This window comes from Brachyhypopomus gauderio, chromosome 1, assembly GCF_052324685.1.
Source record: "Brachyhypopomus gauderio isolate BG-103 chromosome 1, BGAUD_0.2, whole genome shotgun sequence".
Lineage (NCBI taxonomy): Eukaryota > Metazoa > Chordata > Actinopteri > Gymnotiformes > Hypopomidae > Brachyhypopomus > Brachyhypopomus gauderio.
Genome location: NC_135211.1, coordinates 15,413,986 through 15,436,048, shown reverse-complemented (window position 1 = coordinate 15,436,048; position 22,063 = coordinate 15,413,986). Strand labels below are relative to the sequence as shown.

General features: G+C 43.1%; 1 protein-coding gene across 5 annotated transcripts in view; it reads right to left on the bottom strand.

The window, feature by feature from the left end:
• Positions 1-16,248, bottom strand: part of bdnf (brain-derived neurotrophic factor) — an 18,596-nt gene extending 2,348 nt beyond the window's left edge. The window contains exon 1 of one of the 5 annotated variants that reach the window (XM_076998848.1): positions 16,193-16,248. Coding sequence is in view for 1 of the 5 variants with exons in the window: in XM_076998812.1 (XP_076854927.1) it covers positions 15,504-15,506 (3 nt within the window). In the remaining 4 variants the exon portion in view is untranslated. Of the gene's footprint in view, positions 1-483; positions 1,580-5,765; positions 6,191-14,359; positions 14,821-15,503; positions 15,959-16,192 lie in introns of those variants that run through there. The other 4 variants (XM_076998812.1, XM_076998831.1, XM_076998823.1 and 1 more) reach the window with 4 other exon arrangements.
• Positions 16,249-22,063: the final 5,815 nt, after the last annotated feature.

The window sequence follows — 22,063 nt, the reverse complement described above, 5'->3', positions numbered from 1 at the left end:
CATTTCAGCACTCCCATGTGGCAATGGGAGAAAGTGTGTCACAGCTTGATCAGCTCACTTTCAGAGGATTTTATGAATGGTGATCTTTAGGGATCTCTGAACGCTCTCTAAATGCCCTAATCTAGTTTAATATCGGCTTGGTTTCAAGAAAGCTAAAATACGTTAGCAGAAAGAGAGGAAAACAAAAAAGATCATAGAAAGTAAGTTACAAATAATATGATATGTGGTATGAGAGGAGCCAAGGAGACAGATAACATTCATTCCTTCCATTCATTCATAAAAACTACTCTGCTCCTCTCAGATGCATTTCAAAGTGACTTGATCTTGATTTAAAATCTCACTTGAGATCCCCCCCCCCCCCCCCCCCCCCCCCCCAACACTCCGAATATCAAGCAATCGAAAGATGTGGCGAAATCCAGGACTGCCCTTCCAGATTCCTCCCCCCCCAACCCCCACCTCTCCTTCCGCCTCTCACCCCCTTACCTCTCTGAAGCCCCTATGAGTCACAGTAATTCACCGTGTCCATCCACATCCCAGAGCACTCGCAAATAACAGCGAGGGAAGCATCCGAAAAACAACAATAACAACAAAAAACACATCTTCTCTTGGTCTCCTTCCTGAGGAGGGGCTGAGGAGGTGTGTGTGTGTGTGATGTGGGGGCAGGAGGGGAGGGAGGGAGGTTGGTGAAGCATTTGAGGGGCGGGGCTTTTTAAAAATAGCCCTGCGGCGCAGCAAGGCTTGGCCAGCTCAGTGCGCAGTGTACTCCCAAAGCCCTGAACAGCCTGGAGGAAGAGGCAGGGATACGTGGGGGGGGTGGCGGCCAGGAGACGGGGACACGCCCCGTCTAAAAGGCATTTGTTTCGTTCCTAATTGGCGTCTGGGGTCGCGTCTGCGATTCGCCAGCGCAGCGGTGACTACCATGGAGACACGGCATCTATAAATAGGCGGGCTGGGAGTCCCACGGTCTCGATTCAGAATATCGCAGCCCTCCCCTTAATGAGCAGCAAGTCCCTGCGCTCTGTGACGCGTCACCCCCCGTGAGGCGTGGGGGTGCGTGTGAGCGGGTGCGCGTGAACGGGGGCACGTGTGAGCGTGTGTGGATGCTCCGTAGAAGAGAGGTGACCACACTTCTTTAATCTTTTCTCTTACACAGTCAAAAACAAGTGTGAAGAAGAAAATATATAAATAATTCAAAGAAAAAGGCAGGCTGGGATTACAGCTACGGAGGACAGATCGATCCTAATTATGTCATGCAAAATGTGTCCCACTCCCACAGCCATGAAACAATACTTCAGCCTATCAGCTTTCCCTTCCATGAAAAAAAGATTTCTTACATTGTCAGCATTTACCTCTGCAGAAGCCTTAGTGTGAATTTTAAAACGCCACCAAGGATTAGAACTCGGTTCTGCCTTATTTCGCACTTGCTCACTTGTTTGAAACTTCCTCCAAATGTGTTGTCTCTTCAGGGACAGATATATTTTTGTCAGCACACCCTTCCACCCCCCCAGAAATGTCCCTAATGCAGGTTTACATACACACACACACACACACACACACACACACACACACACACACACACACACACACACACACACACACACACACGGACACAGCCCAGCTGCTGCTCCAGTTTCATGATGATCCCAATTAACAAACATCTGCCGTGCTGCTAATAAGGGAGAAATTTTATTAGTTTGTTACGGGTACTGCAGAGCGACAGGTAACGCGTAGCCGCATCCTCGGTAGTGACAGTGAAGCTGCACCCCCTTGCCTGCCTGGGGCCTGCTCGAAAAAGCACATGTGGCCCAGATAACACTTACAGTACAGACTGGGTACCTATTTCAGCTGGGGTTTTTTTTTCTCTCTGTGCTAAAAACAATCCAGTAAGACGTTTGAAGCAAAAGGAACGACAGATCGCCCACACTGACTAGCAGTTGTGATTGTGGGGAAGACAAGATTCCATTTGACACTCTAAAAGCCCTAGGCAGAGAGAGGGTGGACTCGAGGGGGGGGGGGGGGGGGGGGGGGGGTGAGCGTCATTTCTCAGCATAACAACCCTGATGACGTCTCTTCCAGGTCTCCAAGGCAGCCCGGAGGAAGGGTGGCAGACACTCGGGGAAGGAGGGTTCTTGGTGGTGGGGGGAGAGGCAGGGGTGCGCAGGGCCACTGATCAGCTTGCAATTGCTTGCTGCTCCTCTGGGGTCCCCTCTCACCAGGAACAACAAACGGTTTTATTTCTATCCCTGCTATTTCCTGTTTCCATCAGTCGAATCAATATGGATTATGCTTCTCAATCACCTTCCTGTTAAAATGCAATCTTGATGGTGAATCACTTTATTGCTCTGGGACCGAGTCGGCAATAACCCAGACCTTGTATCTTGTTCAAACCAGGATGGGAAAAAACCAAATTACCACCATGTTCACGTTTGTTCCGCTGTAATATGTCGCCTGCGTGTGTGTCTTTCCCCCTGAACTGTGTCTCACTGTCACAATATCAATATCCTGTCAACATGTGCAAACATCGTGCATGTGCATGTGTGCAGCAGGTGGTGGCAGTGGTGAGGGGTTACAATCTGTAGAACAATCTTTGGAGTCAAGAAAGTAAACAGAGCAAGGAGCGATTTATACCTCTTTGTGAAACCTACACTAACACCATGGAAGCCACGTGAATCATGCACCTTTGAATATGTCACATCTCCACCAGTCGTGCCTTCCACACCCCCCCCACCACCACCACTCCCCCCCCCCCCCCCCAGCCTGAGGTGACCCCTGGGTTTTCTGTCTACAAAGAAGAATGAAGGTACAGCGATGACCCACTATCTACACAGCTGTATTTGATTCTAGGTCCCCATCCCGAACACATACACACACACACACACACACACACACACACACACACACACACACACACAAGAGCTTTCAGACACTTTTTACTACAAAAACTGATTGATCTCTAGTTGTGAAAAGGTGGCGGCACTATTGCTTTGGGGGGAGGGGGGGGTTACGTGCACCTGCTCAGTTGTTTGGAGAAGAGCTGGAAGAGCACGGCTCCTCCCTCTGTTCCTGGCTCTTCACAGCACTATTTGCTTAAGTCTCCATGCCATGCAGGGATTACAGGAGCAATCCCCTCCTGACAGACAGATGAAGCTTCGCCCACATGAAGGTGGCCTGGCAGCTGGAGCGCCTCTGTTAGCTTTGACACTTGACAAGGTTTTCATGTTTGTTTGTTTGTTTTTACCCTTTGCGTGCCTATGTGTGGTATCATATCTGAAACAACACCAAGTCTGAGAGCAGAGTTAAAAAAACATTGCAAGTAGGGATCCTTGAGGATCTTATGAGTTCATGACAAACGAGTGTAGATCTTCTTGGTATTCTTGGTATAACACCTGACAATGGCACAACTGTGTTTGTGGATCCCCCACACACCAAACAAACCTGACAACACACACTAGAACCACCACGTTGCTTCGGTAACTTTGCAGAGTTCAAAAGTGGAACCTCGGTGAGTGCCAAGCCGACGAGAAAGAAACGTCACACGACGTTTTATGTGACACCACTAACCAGTTCCTGCTGAACTCGACCCACCTTGGTGCCAAAGCTGTACCAGCCGTGCTAGGGCTGGGTGCCAAGCTAATCATTAATCTCACAGTGGAATCAAACAGCGGCAGACGGCAGAAAGGCATGGAGAGCTTCTGGCTCCATCTCACTCAGGTTTAGTGGGTGCAAGAAGCGTGTCGGATCGTTTGAAGCACGTCCTCAGGTCATCTTGAGTCCTGCCACAACGTAGCCCAGCCGTGCCACAGCCATGCAGGGCACAGGGCAGCGGAGACTCTGAACCCCATCACGCTGCTTTACTTCTATGACCCTCAATGTCTTCGTAGGCTGCCCATTCATGCCAGAAACATTTGCTTTCAGTGCTGAAGGCTGCGAGAGGGCTTAGAGGCTTGAAGAGCAGAATTAAATTAACCAGGTTCAATGAGGTTACATAAATCCTGACATGTGTAAACAAAGACTTATCATTGGACGCTTGGAGGAGGCTGAGTGAAGACTTTTGACGAATTAGGCATTTCAGTCACATTCTTAAACATAAACGTCTCAAGATGCTTTTCATTTAAAACACTCCCGAGTGTATTCGAGACCTCTTGGAGCTCGTGGGCTTGTTAGGACAGAGGTAGTGCTACAGGCTCCTGGAAAGCAGGGACCCAAACCAAATGAAACTTTAGTGCGGTAATGATTAATGTATAAGTTTCACGTAACAGGAGAAAGGACAAGTGTTGGAAATATCATCCAAGATTTGCCACTGTGATGCTGGTAGATGGTGTTACCATCTGGGTTACTTTTTCCTTAGCTACTGAAAACATGTTAAATGCACTCATCAAAACCTTTCCCTACTGTATAGCCTGGGTTATGCTCTGTTATTTGTGTTCAGTTATTGATCCAAAGACATGCAGATACACAAATACAAGCTCGCACAAAAAAAAAACACAACAAAAACATACAAAAGGGGGGGGGGGGGGGGGTGTAGTAACACCCGTCAAAGTTTTTTATTATTTTAAAACTGGCCAGGTAACATTAGCAACATTATCCAACAGTTTGGGTGGCTGTTGTCATGTATGGACTTTACTATATATTTACGCTAGATGGCGTATTTGTCTGCATTAAACGTTTGTTACGCTTCTATTCTCAGCCGCCAAGGTAATAGCCTAGTGGATATTGGGCATGGGCTGCTGTGTACCCTACTTAACAAGTGCGCACAAAACACAAGAGAAGTGAGAACAGACTAAATGAATGCGCCGCTGCTGTATTTTTAGAGACGTGCTTCTCGCGCATGTACACAACCCAAAAATGAAACCCAATTTCCAAAAAATTCAGATTCTCACAAATATGTCAAACAAGTCAAAACGGCAAAACGTTGTATTTTACTACTTCTCTCTTTGAACTGCTTTTTTTAACGTCAGCCATCATTTAAACCTATTCAAAATGTTAATATCGTATCACAGTTCCAGAAGTGCTTAGCTAATGAGAAGTGTTGATAGGTCAAGGCTCATGGGTAAGTCGGCCTATGAATCATTTAAATTCCCAGCAATTTGAAGCACTTGCGTGCTTTGTGAACAGTTAGATAAAGTAGTTTAAATTTGACTTTTCTAGACCGAAATTCTGCATTCACTTTCAGAAGTACTTGCAGCACTTCTTAATGGAACAGCAAAAAGTTTTTTCGAGAACTTGTGTTGCCTGGGATGTTAATGAGACTATGGGAAAGGGTATACACACCGTGGGGCTCAAGTTTCCTATGAAGTCTTATTGAACACAACCCATTTATTTCCCGTGTCAAACTTTACATTGCATATATTCCCCATGTTTTCTCAGAGATAAACAGGAATTTATTTAAAAAAACCGACAATAACAAAACATGTAACATAAACGGAGTTATTTTAGTAGTGTTGAAGACAACTGATGAATGCTTTGGTCGCATTAACTGCATCTATTGAACAGCCGTTGAAAAGATGTTCCCATCTATCGGCGCAAAGCTGCAGGTAAGGATTATCCAGAAAACGTTTCCATTGCACCGACCCCTTTCCGGCTGGCTATTTAAAATTCAATCACCATAATAACGGCTTGTCTTATTAATGAAGAAGAAGATAAAGTTTCACTGCTGACATGTCGCCGTATAGCCAGTACGTTTGCATTATTACACTACTTGATCACTTGTTCAAACCTTCATCTTCTACACTGAACTACCGAAAGTACTCGGTACAAACACCTACCTTTACTGTCCAGGGGGAAAGAAGACCGTTCAACGGGACAGTCTCATCTGGGATCTTTTGGATAGTCCTCTGCGCAATTGTTTTTGCGTTATTTCCCCGATACTCGCCAGTGGCTGCAAGTTGTGTCTTCAGCTTGGAAGCAAATAGATTAAATTATTGATGGTGGAAATTGCATGGTTGAAGTAATGGACTCCCATGACTGAGCGGATCCTTTGGAGATCGGTTTAAGCAGTTGGATGGCATGCATGCACACACGGTACTGCGCGAGACCTCTCGAGCTTGAAATGACGGCTTCATTCCTCGCGACTACAGTACCGAACTACACGGTGACGCTGCAACACGTGACTCCGCCACTGGACCACAGCCAACCGAGACAGTTGCATGATCCTAAGAATAAACGGAAAGTGTAGACTATTGTGCCATTCACCCGGTACCAAAGCCACATTTTTTATAGAAATGTAATGCATACTACCGCTAAACTCTATTTTAGGGATGTCAAATCACAATCATACTTTTTAGTTTCTTTACGTTTCTTTATTTTTCTGTATCGTTGATAAAACATGGTGAATTTTTTTGGATGCACGTATATCCATTCGAAACATCTCATCAGCGAAATTGGCTACTGGTGTTTTTTTTTTTTTTTTTTTGGTTGGTTGTTTTGCCGCAGAAATATACCACGTAAAGTGCAACCAACAGGGAAATACTTAACTTGAAAATACTTGAAATGCCAAATACAAACATGCGCGCGACTGAGTCCAACACGGCTGTCAAATCTGTATCCTCTGGAAGCCCTAGACTGCGTTGCACAGGGAGATGGAACCTTTTTACTTTTGAATGACTGGCACCTTGGATATGTTTAAGCAAATGTAGTAGTAATAGCCCGGAGCATGTCTCTTCTGAGTACTTTAACCATGATGTTTTGTTGCCTCATTCATCCTATATACCCAGCCTGCGTTCATTGTTTTCAAATGGACACAGGGCGGATTCAAATGAAACCCTCATGTGACAAGACTATAGATCATCTCATGAAATTGATATTTTCCTTTGTTATTCTAAAAAGCACCTTCAAAGTAAAATGGTTCCTCCTCATCTCCACTGCATCAAGGTCCTGTTGTGGAGATCTCTAAGGATGATAGTTTAAACCATTGTCATTTGTCTATTGACTACCTTTTATCCTGCAAGAAGAGCTTATATGACATATACCAACCCATAGTTTTTTTTCCCCCTTAAATGCCTTTTCATGTCAGTCATGATGTTAATGGGCACGATTTGTATGAAATTCTTCTCAAACGGTCCAACATGTCAAGAGAACTTAAGATTGAAGTATTCACTGTCTTCATTGCTTTAATTGTTCATGTTTTGAATGTATTTAACAGCATTAGTAAATTTCACACAAGTGTCGGGCACTGAGCCAAGACGTGAAGGCTTTCTCTCCTTCTTCATGACTATATGATCCTTTTGTATTTGCTAAGTTGGCCCTTAAATGAATTATTGTGGTGCTGTTGGACCACTGATGTGAGATTTATAGCAATGCGTTTGTGGCTTGGTGATCCTGATTATTCTCTGTCTAAGGTAATGAGGTGGAGTGGTCCAAACCTAGCTGGTCCCAGCATGGGAGAGGATGCTAACATCTGCTCTCTCAAACACACACACACACACACACACACACACACACACACACACACACACACACACACACACACACACACACACACACACACACACACACACACACACACACACACACACACACACACACACACAATCATATGCCTTATTTCTCTTGCATTCTCTTTTCATCTCACTTGCACAATCATACTTGCAAACATAAAATATGCAAATAAGAACAAGTACATTCACACAAACAGAAAGTGTCCTCATGCACTCACACAATCTCATACTCACATCCTCCCCCAAGCTCCTATAGGGATAAGCCAAGATGAATATAGCACTACCCATAGGATCACAGGAGGAGAGGGCGAGCTCTGGATGACAAAGAGTTGCATCAGCAATTGCTGAGCGACATGACTCCAAGGGGGGGGGGGGGGGGGGGGGGTGTAGCTTAACCTGGTGCGCGTACACACACACACACACACACACAAACACACACTCTCTCCTTCTCTCTCTCTCTCTCGCTCTCACACACACACACACACACACACACACACACACACACACACACAGCACACTGGGGCTGATCCAGCCAGGTAATTCATAAATAAATCACTCTGCTTCTCATTAGGAGCACAAAAACAAAAACATAGGTCTCACTCAGAACTGCAAATACAGCACAATGCCAGCTACACCAAGGTACAACTCACATAACCACAAGGTCTAAGTTCTCATGCAGGCCTATATGATGTTAAAGAATATCAAAGAGTCTTATCTCATGGGTGTTTTTAGCAACTACATGTGCCAAACCAGTGAACTTTCGTCTTTGGCACTAGTGAAGTGTCACTTCAAATGCCGGAAACCTTTAAGTCTCTAACAACATTCCCAAATGTAAACGCATCACTGGGATTTCAGTTCGTCATGGACAAATGTGCGCTGATTCCTGGTGCTGGCGCCAGTGTTGTCTTTGGAAAAGAACAGCGGCGAATGTTGAGAGAGTCGGAGCGGCGTCAGAAGCGATGGCCGTGTCTCTATCCAATAGGTCGGGTCGCTAATGACGTCACCTCAGCTTTCTCAAAAACTCCTCTTTGTTGGTCCTGTCCTGGTGCCTCGTCTGGGATCCGCACGGTTCCTGGCGGCTCCACGGCTCCTGGCGCGGTCCTTCAGGGACACGGGTCAACTGCTCTTCAACATACCTTCGCCGGTGCCCTGAAATTCATGGGTCACACCTGATGGCGCAAGTTTGCGAATCATAAAGTGCGTCACATGGAAAACTGGATAGATGACATAGAGATGCTTCTGTCTTTGCGCCCATTGGTCAGTGACTGGTGAGCCCAAAAACAGGATGGAAGCAGACATGGTTTAACATGGTTTCTTTATCAAAGAAGCTGTTAACATTGCAAGGCTTTGGGTCAATGTGTGCCATGAACAACTACATCCTGGATATTATGTTCTGCTGTTATGCAGCACAGTTCTAAATAGTCACATAACAATGCTACATTTCCCAGTAAATATGAATGTACAACCCCAGCCATCACTCTGGTCAAAGAAAAACAGCTGTTTTTGGAAACCTGAAACATCAAGTAAACAAGCTCATGTTGACACAGACAAGCAGCAGTTGAAGCCTATAGCTTTTAAAGCACAGATAAAACCAAAAAGCAGTGTGGAGCTTATCGGGCATGCTATGCACCATACCTATGACTCAATATTCTCCTTCGTTTGTTAGATGGTGTGAGAGCTGCGTGTTTATGTGCGTATGCGTGTGTGAGTATGTATACACTCCTTCTAGTGAGTCTTCACGTTTCTACTGTGTCACCACACTGAAATGAGTGAGTCACCCAGCGGATCTTGAAAACACTCCCTCCACGATTACGGTTTGCCTGATCCTGACTCTGCTTCGCTGGAGAAAGCTGAAGAAGAGTCTGGTTGGGTGAGGGGAGGGGGTGTCTGTGTGACTCACTCTACTCTCCCACCCACCCCAGCTCACACACTCACACACACACACACACACACACACAAACAAACACAGCCTTTCGTCTTAGACTCCCTCTCTGTTCTGAATGACTGCAGGGCTCTCAGCACTTCTAACGGCAACATCCAGCACTCTAATAGGTCTGTTCACCTCTCCCACAGCCAATGGCAACTTAAAGTAGCGAGATAGACAGACCTAAAGTTGACCTCTTGCATCTGCAGTGCACATAGATGTCCATTTCAGCTCATACACACGAAGTACTCTAGTTGTAACACACACACACACACACACACACACACACACACACACACACACACACACACACATACACTTGCTTGTAATCGATCCCTTGTGGCATACACCGCCTCTCCTGGTAATGTATCCACACGCTGGGGGTAGGGGTGTATGCCTTCTTTTGCATTCTATCCTTGTGTACACATCCTCTGGTAATTTAGCCCCTTCGTGCTCCCTACACACTCCTACACCTGTAGCATGTATCTATATTTACATAATTAAATACACTGTTTCTGCCAGCATTCACCATTGTAATGTGTCCTTGTAGCTTTCACAGCATGACATCTTCGAATGGGACATTTTTTTAAATTACCAAAGCAGAGAGGTGAAGGAATTTTTAATGCAAATAAACATCTGTAGACAAGCTCTTGCTTACAGAAAGCACTGAAACTAGTTCGCACAACACAATCTCCAATCATAATGACAACATATGATAATGACTTGTTGATATAAAGCTCATGACAGTGAATATATGGCAACGGTATAATGACAAATTCTGGAATTCTGGAATATTTAACCTCACAGACTGAAACTTCAGTAAAAGAACATAATATATCTGGACTTTGCAAATTTAAAGGAAGCTTAAGAGTTATTCAAATTACCATTGTGGCAGACGTAACCCACATTAAAATGACTTTAAATATAAACAAACAAGGGAACAGCATGTGAAACAATTTTGCTATCGACGCATTCCAAGCACAAGTCCATCTTCCTCCTCTCTCTCTCTCTCTCTCTCTCGCTTTCTCTCTCGCTCTCTCTCTCTCTCTCTCTCTCTCTCGCTTTCTCTCTCGCTCTCTCTCTCTCTCTCTCTCTCTCTCTCTCTCTCTCTCTCTCTCTCACACACACACACACACACACACACACACACACACACACACACAGAGTTAGGAGACTAGCATCCTTCAACAGCACATAGGTGAAGCACGAGCAGACATGCAGCAGCAGTGGTCTTGCGTACATACCCGAGCACTGACGTTGGCGAATAGTTAGTTGGAGGATTCCTTGGTGCAGCCCAGTTGCCAGGCACCGGCACTAATACAGCTCTCCTGCTCTCCCACATTGCAAGGAGAGTATCACTCCATTTTACATCACTGATTAGACACTCAGGTGGGTGGACAACAGCTAGCATAGCTCATATACAGAACCCCATCCAATCTGTATATACTGGTGGTAAAAGATTGAATCACACATATATACACACATGCATAAATACAGGCACAATCCCCCCCCCCCCCCCCCCCCCAACACCACTCACTCACTCACACGTGCACACATACACATTCAATGTGGAACCTCATCACTGGTGCCACAGCTTCAAAAGCCATACAGCTTGTTTAAAGTTCAAAATAAAATACCTGAAAATAATTAGAAGAAAAAGAAGGAGCTGCGCTAATAAAATCCACATTATACCACACTTTCACATCGTCAGTTGCCACCTCAACCTATTTCCAGACGCACGAGCGTTGTCTGTGCTTATTAGCCAATACCATAATCTTTGCACATATCACGACGCAATGAATCAAGAGTTGCGCGCGAGGCCAGTACGCGATACGCCTGAAGTGAGTCTCGTGGCTAAGACTGGAGCGCGCCATTCATCACGTCTCTGCTGTGAAGCCCGCGTTGCGCAGAAAGATAAACGTGAAAGCTGCGCCACAAATTTAGCTTTAAACTTGTCTAAATCGTCCAGCTATTATGCTATTAAGTGCATTACTGCTGAATCAGATCATAATAATTTTTCTTCCTTCCAATGAATAGACTAGTTTAATTAGTGGTATGGTTTCAGTAAGTAAATCCCGATTTTTTAAATCGAAAAGTAATAATAATTTTGTTATTATTTTTGTTGTTGTTCTTATTATTACTGATATTATTATTACTATTTCACACGTATGTTTCATATATTTCACACAAATAATTGTACTAAAATCACACCTACAGGCTTTTCTTTTTTTTATAGCTTCGTGCGTGAGCTCTTATTTCCTCGAGGAATTCAACATATTCAGTATGATAAATTCATTCCGCGAGTGAAACAGGACGCAATATGTCGGTACACACATTTAAAAGTTAATTAAGAAAGCTGGCCTGGTAAACAGAACATTTTTTTTAATTTGGATAATAATATTAATTTATCGATATATATGCATAGCTCGTCTCTCACGACAGTCAGTCATCGAGAATGAAGCTGTAAAATATAATGGCTCAATATAATTCTGTGTTATTTAGAATGAAACCTACCATTCTTAGATTTGTTATTGACGCCCACCCTAACTCTGCAGCGACCAGAGTGCGGCGAGAGGGGGGGCAGAGAGGGAGATTCTCGGTAAGATGACACAACCCCATTTATGGACCCATCCGATGACGTACATTGCAGAAAGTTCTATAAAAAACCTTCGTACATACAAAGTGTGTCGTGCCACCCCCCCCCACCCCATCCCCCAAACTCCCCCTCCCTGCGCACGCCAACACCCACACCATAAACCCACATCTCTCTCCTCCTCTCTTATGAAAAACATTATCAAATAAACTAACAAATAAAGATCTAAATGCAGAGAAACACGACTCCGAAAACAAATAGTTCGATCATTTAAAGAGCACAAACCATTAGAAACGGCTTTCCTCCATACAAGGCATATTAGTGTAGGTTCTTGAAACACTGCAGCATTTTTTCGTCAAATTGAAATCTTTTTGTTAGCATGCAGAGTACAAAGATTGTCCATTTAGAATATGATTGTAATAATATCACGTTTTATATCAGTTTCGGAATAATCAATGCCCAATCATCACGCTTTAGCAACAATACAATAGAACAACTGAATGGCAATTGAACATAAATAATTATTAGTCTGTATCTCAGGATCAGAAATCCTGTTTTATATTCTAACTGGTTCACAAAACACGAGCTAATTGTCCGTTATTTCTCAGATTAAATGTTTACACAGAACGCTATTATAGTGTTATGTAATTATAGAAATACACGGAATAACCTGTACGATTAGTAATAAAATGTTTTAATGGAGAAATTACCGATTTACCAGTGCAGAAACGTGAAAGAAGCTAATGAACCCGGACAAAGGGAAACGATCATAACGAACTTAAAAGCAGCTAAATGAGACATTGAATGTATTCCGCCTGATGGCCTCTTGATTAAAGCCGTGGCGAGAGCGCCTGTGGGCGTAGATGTCTTGGGCTTTTCTTGAGGCTGTCTGTGTGCCATTCGACCGCTTCACCCTTAAATCAGACTCTTGGAGCAGAAGCGAATACAAAGAAAAAAAAACAAGCATAGCTGATATCCACCGCTCATCCCCTCAGTAACTGAGACGAATTCCTAAACTTAGTCGGCATAAAAGTCAGAAAATCATCAGCGAGGCTTCCTATAAAATGCTGACTGTCTCAGTTTTTCTTCATCTTGCACGGCATCGTCCCGTTTCTCCCCACAACACGCGTGGCAGCCTCTCAGCCATTTCCTTATCAGGCAATCTTATCGGTGGCTCCATCTAACCCAGCCAGAACAAATGACAATATCTGACCACGCCTATCCCAATTCTTATTCCGTTTATCGGGAAATAAGGATGCAACGTTTCTCCCCTGAAGCTATATTTTTGGTCAGTCGATTCTCAATAGTTTAACGGAAGATGTTATCTGTAGCGAATGGTTTTAGCTGTAAGTGGTCTCCAACTGTTCGCGTGTGCACGGACCTGCGCGCTGGGAAAGCGAAGCAGGTGATGCTGGAATAGGGGTGGAAATCTCGGGATGAATGAAACGGAGGAGCGGTCCGTAGTAAAAACACTAGCGATATGTCCGCGGTGGCGGAGTGCGGGATAACGGCACAGACACAGATATCTGTGGCTGCACAACTTAGGAACGACTGAACAAAAATAAATGAGTGTTTTGCCACATTAACGAAACAACATCTCGAAAAGCTGAGAACTGAGAATAACAAATAAGACAACAAAAAAGGTATAGATAGATAGATAGATAGATAGATAGATAGATAGATAGATAGATAGATAGATAGATAGATAGATAAGAAGGCGTAATAAATAACAAGGCGGCGTGTGCTGAGTCTTGTATTTTCTAAGGGACATGTACTACTATTCAGCAACCGAAAATAAGCATTAGGTAGTATATTCACACACGAGTCCCATTCACGACAGGAATTCCGTAAGCATGACTACTGTAAGAACGTAGAATGATCCGTGTACGCACTAAAAAAACAATGTTTCTTCACAGACAGTCAAATGTACATATTCATTCGGCACCCTGGTTAAGAACCCATATCAAAGGAAATAAATGTGCACTCACGCGTAAATGAATGATTATGCACTGATAACAGAGCGAAATAAACAACCGCCAGTACCACATTTTCATCAATGACTCACAATAACGTCCTACTAAAGTAGAGCAACTTTATAATGGGCACAATCTATAAATACACTGCTATACGTCCTAAAAGGAAAACATAACCGTAAAGTGAAACTACGGCGGTGTAGAAAAAATAGAATAAGTTTGTCAATTGCTTCATAAGTCGATGTCGTCTCGTGTAGTCTACCTCACAATACCTTCGTCGCTGCCCTAACCTATTCACAACCGCGTGACGGCATCTTTCATAACCACAAATCAAACTTCAAATAGGAAAGGTGTGTAATTCTTCTCTTTTGAAGTAAGATATACCCCCACAAAAATGCTGGTAGCAATGGATCAAAACGGAAACAGTTCTTACCTTTTTTAAGAGCTGACAACCACTATCAGTGGTTAGATCTCCAAGACCAACACTTGCATTTCCCAAAGTTAACGCTGTGTACCAAGTGGAGCTTGCAAAGCACGCGCACCCTACAGCATCCCTAAGATTTCAACTTTCACATGCTCTAAGTGGCGACAAAACTCCAAGCGCAAAGTAAGCAGCTCTCTATTGACTGGTTCTTTTCTCCGCTTTTCTCTCGTTCACAGGACTCCCTCGGAAAGCGCTTACAAAAAATAAAAAAGAAAAAAATGAAAAAAGAAAAAGGACAAAAGTGAAACAATTCCCTAGCTGTGGCCAAAGATCTGCAAAGCATAAAAGGCGATGTCCACTTCGTGTTAATCCGACTCCGTTCAACTCGTGCTCAACGACTCCGGTGCCTCTGTCCAAAGTGCTGAAATCATAGCAAAGCTAATGTTACTTGAAGGCAAAAATCTATACTTTCATTAAGTCCCACTTGATATTGCTTTTCTCTATTGCTGCCCCACGCCTTGTCACGTGAATATATCCTTGCCAAGTCCGTCCTGTTAATATTTGATCACATGTTGGCAGGATCTTTTCTTAACATAAGAAGCACTTATTTCAAAATCGGTCCGAATTCCTCTAAAAGGAGTCCCCAGAACGGATCCAAATACATCCCCAAATCCCACCGTAATAGGTCCCGCACTGTAATGCGTTCTGATGCACTGCTCGTGTCCTGCAGGGCACATCGACATGTCTACACATGTTGCTTTTACATTGGCATCGGGGGAAAAAATCATATTCAGTAGAAAAAGAGTAAAAACTGACAGCCAGCAAATACAGTTTAGTACACTGCGCGCGAGAGAGGACAATTCTCATTACAGTTTTTATCTTCTACATCCTACATCACTGTGTGCGAGCATCTCCAATGCTCAGATTTTTTACCCCACTATGTCCAAATCGCAGAAAATACCACCAGTATAAAGTTTTACACTACCGTTGGCAATATACTCTGATATAGACGTTAAACTTCAGATACTGGATCCATAAGCATGAGACCACCCATCCAACTAATGCGTTATTTTCCTAACAGCCCTATACCACAAGCAATGCCATTTTAAAGGGGTATTTATTCCTGTAAGTATAGTGATTCCACGCTACTTACCATTTTCCCCAATGCAGTCCTGGAGATAGAAGTGTCTTAATATCCACACACTCCAACAGATGCTGGTAGGTAATGTGTCTTGTTTGAAGTCATCATATGAGAACTTCTGCCGTGCTCAGTAGATCGCCCACCACTTGGGTGACTTATGAATCTAATAACCCTTTGCAATATCCGCGTGCTAAAAGTCTCTAACACCTTGGTGGCTCTAACGACTGGACAAATAGTAACCAACAGCGATTTCCCGAAAACCCCTATATAGATTTCGCAATCCCTCGCTCAGACAAACGCCGTTAGTGGTCTTACGTGATTGAAATAAGCGAAGGCGGTCAAGTTGAGGTGGGAACCGAACTGACCACTAAGTGCAACACATCTCGCCCCGAACTTGAATAAGCAATAAACGATCACCAGAAAAGTTATGCGCCCACATCCATGTGCTCTTTTGATGTGACCGCTATCTCTTTGCCACGATATATACCGCTCGTCTTATGGCAACTTTACGCGAAGCCAGCACAGTTCACGACATAGTCAGTCAGTTTTTTCCAACAGCTGAGCTGGACCTGAGTCAGGTAAGAGTAAATCCCACAAGCTTAAATTCTCTGTGTCTTCTGTCAAGACAAAGTTCTCGGGGGACTTGTTGCTGCCTAAGACAAAGCGATGAGGAGTAAAAGGGTTATAAGTGCCATACTTACATCTGTTTTATGCTTCCTTTTATAACCTACTACTGAGAAAACGGAGGCGAATCCGCGTCAGTATTGAAGTTTGTTCTTAACTTAAAGAAAACAATATCTTTTTTTTCCCCGCGCCTTTGTCTTGTCAGCAGGAATAATGGTTAATTTGCAGTCACGAATTCCAAGTACAAACGTTGTCTGTTATCAGTAAAATTCCATCAGTCGCGCGGTGAGCACTCAGACATCTAATTGTTATGCAGTGACGAGGCGATATGCTTGCATGTGTCCTACAATTGTGCTGGTAAGTAACATGAGTAATAGGTGGTATTTACCCGGGATGAGCCAAGGTTCGCTCGAGCTGAAGTTGTAAAAGATATGAAACAGTATGGTAAAAATATCCCACAGTCACAGCATGTAGTGTGCTTCAGGTAAAACACGCACGCACACACGCACGCGCGCGCGCACACACACACACACACACACACACACACACACTGGAAGGATGGAGGGAAAAGAAAAAAGAGTAGTTGAGAATTAGGCTTTTTTTAGAAGTTTTTTGCTTCTTGCTTAAAACAAAGAGCCCAAAAATAAACTTTCATGGAGTGTATGATCATAAAACACACATTATTACTTTCTTGTTGTATATTTATATTTACATATATTTGGTTTATAAACAATCATGACTCAATTATGTTCTCATTTATTCATTCATTCATTCATTCATGCATCCATTCATTCTTAAACTGCCCATCTGTTAAGCTTACTGCTAAGATGAGGTATCAGTGAGATATCAATACATCATGTTCCCAAAATAAACAAAAAAACACGCAAATTGGTGTTGAGCAAATTGATGTTGAGCAAATTGATGTGAGCATCAAAAGGTATTGTTAGTCACTCTTCCGCTCTTTAGAAGTGACTGGAGAAGGAGACAGAACAATATGTTTCTCTTGTCTTTTTTCTAGGTTTACATAACTTGTAAGAGTTCTGTGGTCAAATGTGCATTCACACATTAAAAGACAGTTTCAGATGATTAGAGACATAATGCTGTGAAATAAATTTCTTAAATTGGGCAAAATTGAAGTTAAACAAACGCATTAAATAAATGATTTAATTGCAAGATGAGAGACAACCTTATTGGTTAATTTGTCTTTTTGTTAGCGTCTGCTCACACTACTCAAACATTACTAGTGCTAGTAATATGAGACACTGGTCTGGAACATAGCATGGGGTCAGCTACATAGCACTGTCCCTGGATCAGCTTCAATCACTGTGTGTGTGTGTGTGGGCGTGTGTGTAATAAAGAGACACGCAATGTCGATGTCTTAATACGATGCAGATGGATCTGTGTATGTGTGGGGGGGTGTCGTGTTGGTCAAGTTCAGTGGGCTGCGCTGATGAACCTCACTAAATATCATACCGTGCCACGACAAAGCGTTAATCATAGAGTCTTTGAAAAAACGTAGGTGGCCACAGTCTCAGCGACGTCCAAAGCCTCCTTCCCACTACGCCATGCTCTCTCCCTCCCTTCCTCTCGTAGCTGCATCTCAGCATGGCGCTGGCCGACGCTGGCCCTCCACTTTTTCTCCCATAGTTCTCACATCTCTCAGGCTGACTCACGCGTGGCCCCCACGCCCCCCTGCCCTCCTCCGTGCCTCTCCTGCAGAGATGCCCCGTGCCTCCGAAGGCCGTTCGGCTGGGATCCAACTCGCTCTCCGAGCTGCCCTCTCTCCCACCTGCCCCCTGTCCTGGGCCCCGCCCCGGGCCTTTCCCTGACCTGACCTGAGCCCTGCCCTAGCCTGTCCTCATGCCAGGGGTCCCCTTAACATACTGACTTTCCATTTGCACTGAATGCATCACAGCAGAAGGTTGTGACTGTTGAAGGCATCACAGTGACTTGAAAGATCAAAAAGACCAAAAGCCATTGTGCTCCTATGCACTGCTGTTGAGAGCGAACACCTCCTACTCCTTTAAAGTAGCGCTGTGCTCAGGTTCAGGATCTATAGTGACAGTACCCTGAAGCACACAGGTGTTCTTTTACTGCTCTGAAACGTCTGCTCGCACGTCACAAGGTTTACCGCTGGGATGATCGTTTTCTTTTTCAGTCATGCACTGTACATACTGCAGCATTTTCAGTATTCAATGTAATTCTTTATAAATAAGCCCTTGAAGTTTATAGCTCCTTTTTCATTGGCAGCTGGTCATAAGTGTGCATAGAGCAGACAGAAAATAGATAGTTTTACAAACCTAGAAACTTGTACATCACCTGTCCTGGCGATTATACATTTGGCAAAATCTGTCCTCAGTGAACTGTGATCACTACACAAGCAATGTAAAAACACAAAGCCTGATAAGAGTGCAAATCTACATCAAGTAATGTTCAGTAATGGCTACAATAGAGGTCTGGCCCAAAATGTAGCACCATATCATACCTGGATGCAACTATTTAACTTGTCATTAAGCATTAAAAACTAATGCTTTCAGTTTTTTTTATACTAAAACACCATGGCAACACAGCAATGATGGCAACTATATTTGGAGGATAATGAAAACTGTGAGTCTGGTACTTTCCTGGCTCATAATCACATGTTCACCGGTTCAAATCCCTTTACTACCACACAGATACGTAATTAAGAATTTATTGTGAAATCCAAAGTATCTGATACAGGGCAGCTTTCAAATGTGAACTTGCCCATAGAAAGAGTAAACAAATGTGATCAAATGTGCATAAAAAGTTTATACTGTTCTGAACTGAACTTTCAAATATGAAATTTAGAATATTATATGATATATTGAGTGAACACACATATAAGTTACATGACCTGCAAGTTCTTTTATCTCTTCCTTGCTCTGTCCCTGCATTCATCTTATAATCTGCCTCTACATGATTGCAAGTCTGTGAGAATTCTCATGAGCCATAAACTATAAACAATTTTTTGTCATGGATGGATATAGTAATCATAGCTTTTTATTCAGTTTCATCAGAATGAAGCTTAACTAAATTGTTCTCTTTCGTAGAAATTCCTACATTTTCTTTAGTCATTAGATTTGTGTGCCTCAAGCAGTGAAAGAATGTTTTGAAGAACAATTTAAATGTAGTGCCACCATTCATTGCCTTTTGTTTGTTGTTAGGGAGTTAGGCAGGGGGTGTGGGTGTACCACTGTGGCCTGTTTAAAATTAAACATATTATTGGCACATGAAAAAGTAATAACAACTTAATTACACAATAATAGTATAGTTTAATTAATTCTAATTTATTATTAATTTTGTTTAATTCCTCAAGTACTCTCTTCTCTAAGTTAATTAATAGCTTTATATGTACAGATAATGAGTGCTATTAATAGCCAATCAACATATCAACTGATATCTGCATTATTGGTGGTTTGTAATATTTTCATTATTATAAACCATGTTCTAAATCTCGGACCCACTACACAAAGTTCAACTGAAGACCATACAGTAGTCTGTCCCTCTACCCCCCCTTTCCCTGTCTCACTCTCTCTCTCTTTCCCTGTCTCACTCTCTCTCTGCACACGACAAGTGCTTTTGCTCAGGACGTGATGGAGAGGTCTGGCCTCCACGGCTCCTTCCCTGCTCTCAATTCTCTGCTGTTGGTGAGTCATAAGAGCAGGGCAGTCTGGGAAGCCCTTCCTCTCTCTGCACTAACGCTAGGCCTCAGGCCCGACCATGCTGACTACACTTCCTCTGAGACAGGAAGCTGTATTAAGATATCTTAATACACTAAAGCTGCGATCAGAAATGTCTTTACATCAGCAGTGTATGCTAACTGATCTGGGGTCAGCTGACCCTATCAACATCAAAAGGATAGCAATGCTGTGGGAAAGCACTGCATTAAGGTGTTGTAGCATGTTGAGACATAAATAATCAAATTTGCTCTGTTTCTGGCAAGAAGTCAGTTTTAGCTAACTTAATCAGCTCTTAGGATATCCCAAACATCCTGACTGGTGCATTTCAATACCTGTAGCTTTCAACTACTTAAATCTAAGGTTAAAGAAACGACATATTTTAGTTTCATGAACAAGCCAGTCAGATATATTCTTTCTGTGCTATATCAAACTAACCAGTTAGCAAAACAGCATGACTAATAGCTTAATACTGAATCCTAAGGGTTCTCTGAACTGAAAACAGCCTTCTTTTATAGTATTAGATCAGTGACATCCCCAAAGCTGAGTGATGTAGTTGTTTAAATCAGTCACATTCACTATCATTACCTTTATCGCCACCATTATCACAAGCAAATAGGAGAGAGATTATACACTATTGTGCAATGACCCCACTGTTGTGTGTGTGTCTGGATTTAGAATATTTTACATACGTCTTCTGTAGGCACTGTTGTTTTTACACAGGTCACCTGAGCTTGCTTGTTTGTGGCGGTTAATTACATCTGGGCTTCGCCTGGTCTCCGGAACCATTACGAGACGTAAAGTGTGCGACGGCTGAAAGAATTCCGCCCGTCAGCATTTTTGAACCCCCTCCTTCCACTCCTTTTACCGACAACTATTAAGAGTGGATGGGCCCTCGGGGGATGTTGTATCATTTCTCCGTTTCAATTTGTGTTCCATAAATATCGGTAATGAGGCCTGCGCGTCACGACTTACTTGTACCTGGCAGTAAAAATAACCCCTGGCAGTCAGTGGGGTGAATGATAGAGGGAGAGACTCTTTTCTCTGGACGAGCGAATGAACATCACTCATTCCTCCACTCGTCTTTCAGTCTCTTCCACACGTCCTCATCCCCTTCATCTTACCTCCCGCACCACTAAATGTTTTTCAGGACCCCGACGACGTCCGATTATACAACTCAGACTACGAATCCAGACTGGCCTGTAGGGGAGGACACTGTTATTTATCAGTCATATAAATGCTTAGTAATACGCTTAGCACTTAAAAAAGATATATTCCCATAAAATTAAAGACACATGCAAGCTCCGCGTTATTAACGCTCAAAGGGAAATATGTTTCCAGACAGTTTTTTCATTCCCCTTTTCACAGTAATGATCATTATTTCATCGTGCAGTTATCTTCCCCAACTACATGTCAACCAAACCCTAAATGAATTTTATCAACACACAGGGTTGCTTTTTTGAATGGAGCAAAGTGCTTCACAATATTTAGCACTTTAGTTTCAACGCATTTGCAGAAGCAACAAAAGGAAATGATTCGGTCTTGAGGCTGCATTGCATTTGCACTAAAATCGCACTGATATTATATTATTATAGAATTCACTTTAAAGCAGACATGTTTCCCAAAGAGTGAAGCGTCATTGTTGCCTGTTGCTGATAACATTACCTTCGAGCTGGTGGCTGGCTTATTGGCAGTAACTATGCCTACCTAGCACCCTTTGCCATGGCCTTAGTCTCTGAAAGCTTTGTGCAGGAAAAATCCTTCATTTCAGAAAGTGCTTTCTGCCTTTATTTCATATTTTAGAACAACAATTCTGTGACTAATAGTGCTGCAGTCTACAGTGAGTCTGAGGTTGTACCTACAGGAACTACGGCAGTTGTGTTTATGTAAAATTTAAGAGAGGACATACAGTCACCCCTGTGTGATCCAGCTAATGGAAGACCACCCACCAGACTCTTTTTCATCACTATTGTTTGTGTAACTTCAACAAAAGAGGAATACGAACATACCATCATCACCTGACACCCAAATTACGCATTTCACTATACCAAAATTCCATTGACTACGTCATCTATTTAACCAGATTGATTTCTCAAAATAAAGCATGTTGTCTCAGTATAACAACTGTAATGAGTCAATAAAAATGCATATTAACCTTTTCTGTGTGAAGTTATGCAATAACTGAACTGAAGTTTTGGAGAGAGACCAAGCCTGAAATTCCTCCCTTCTGGCTAAAAGAATCCCGACTTG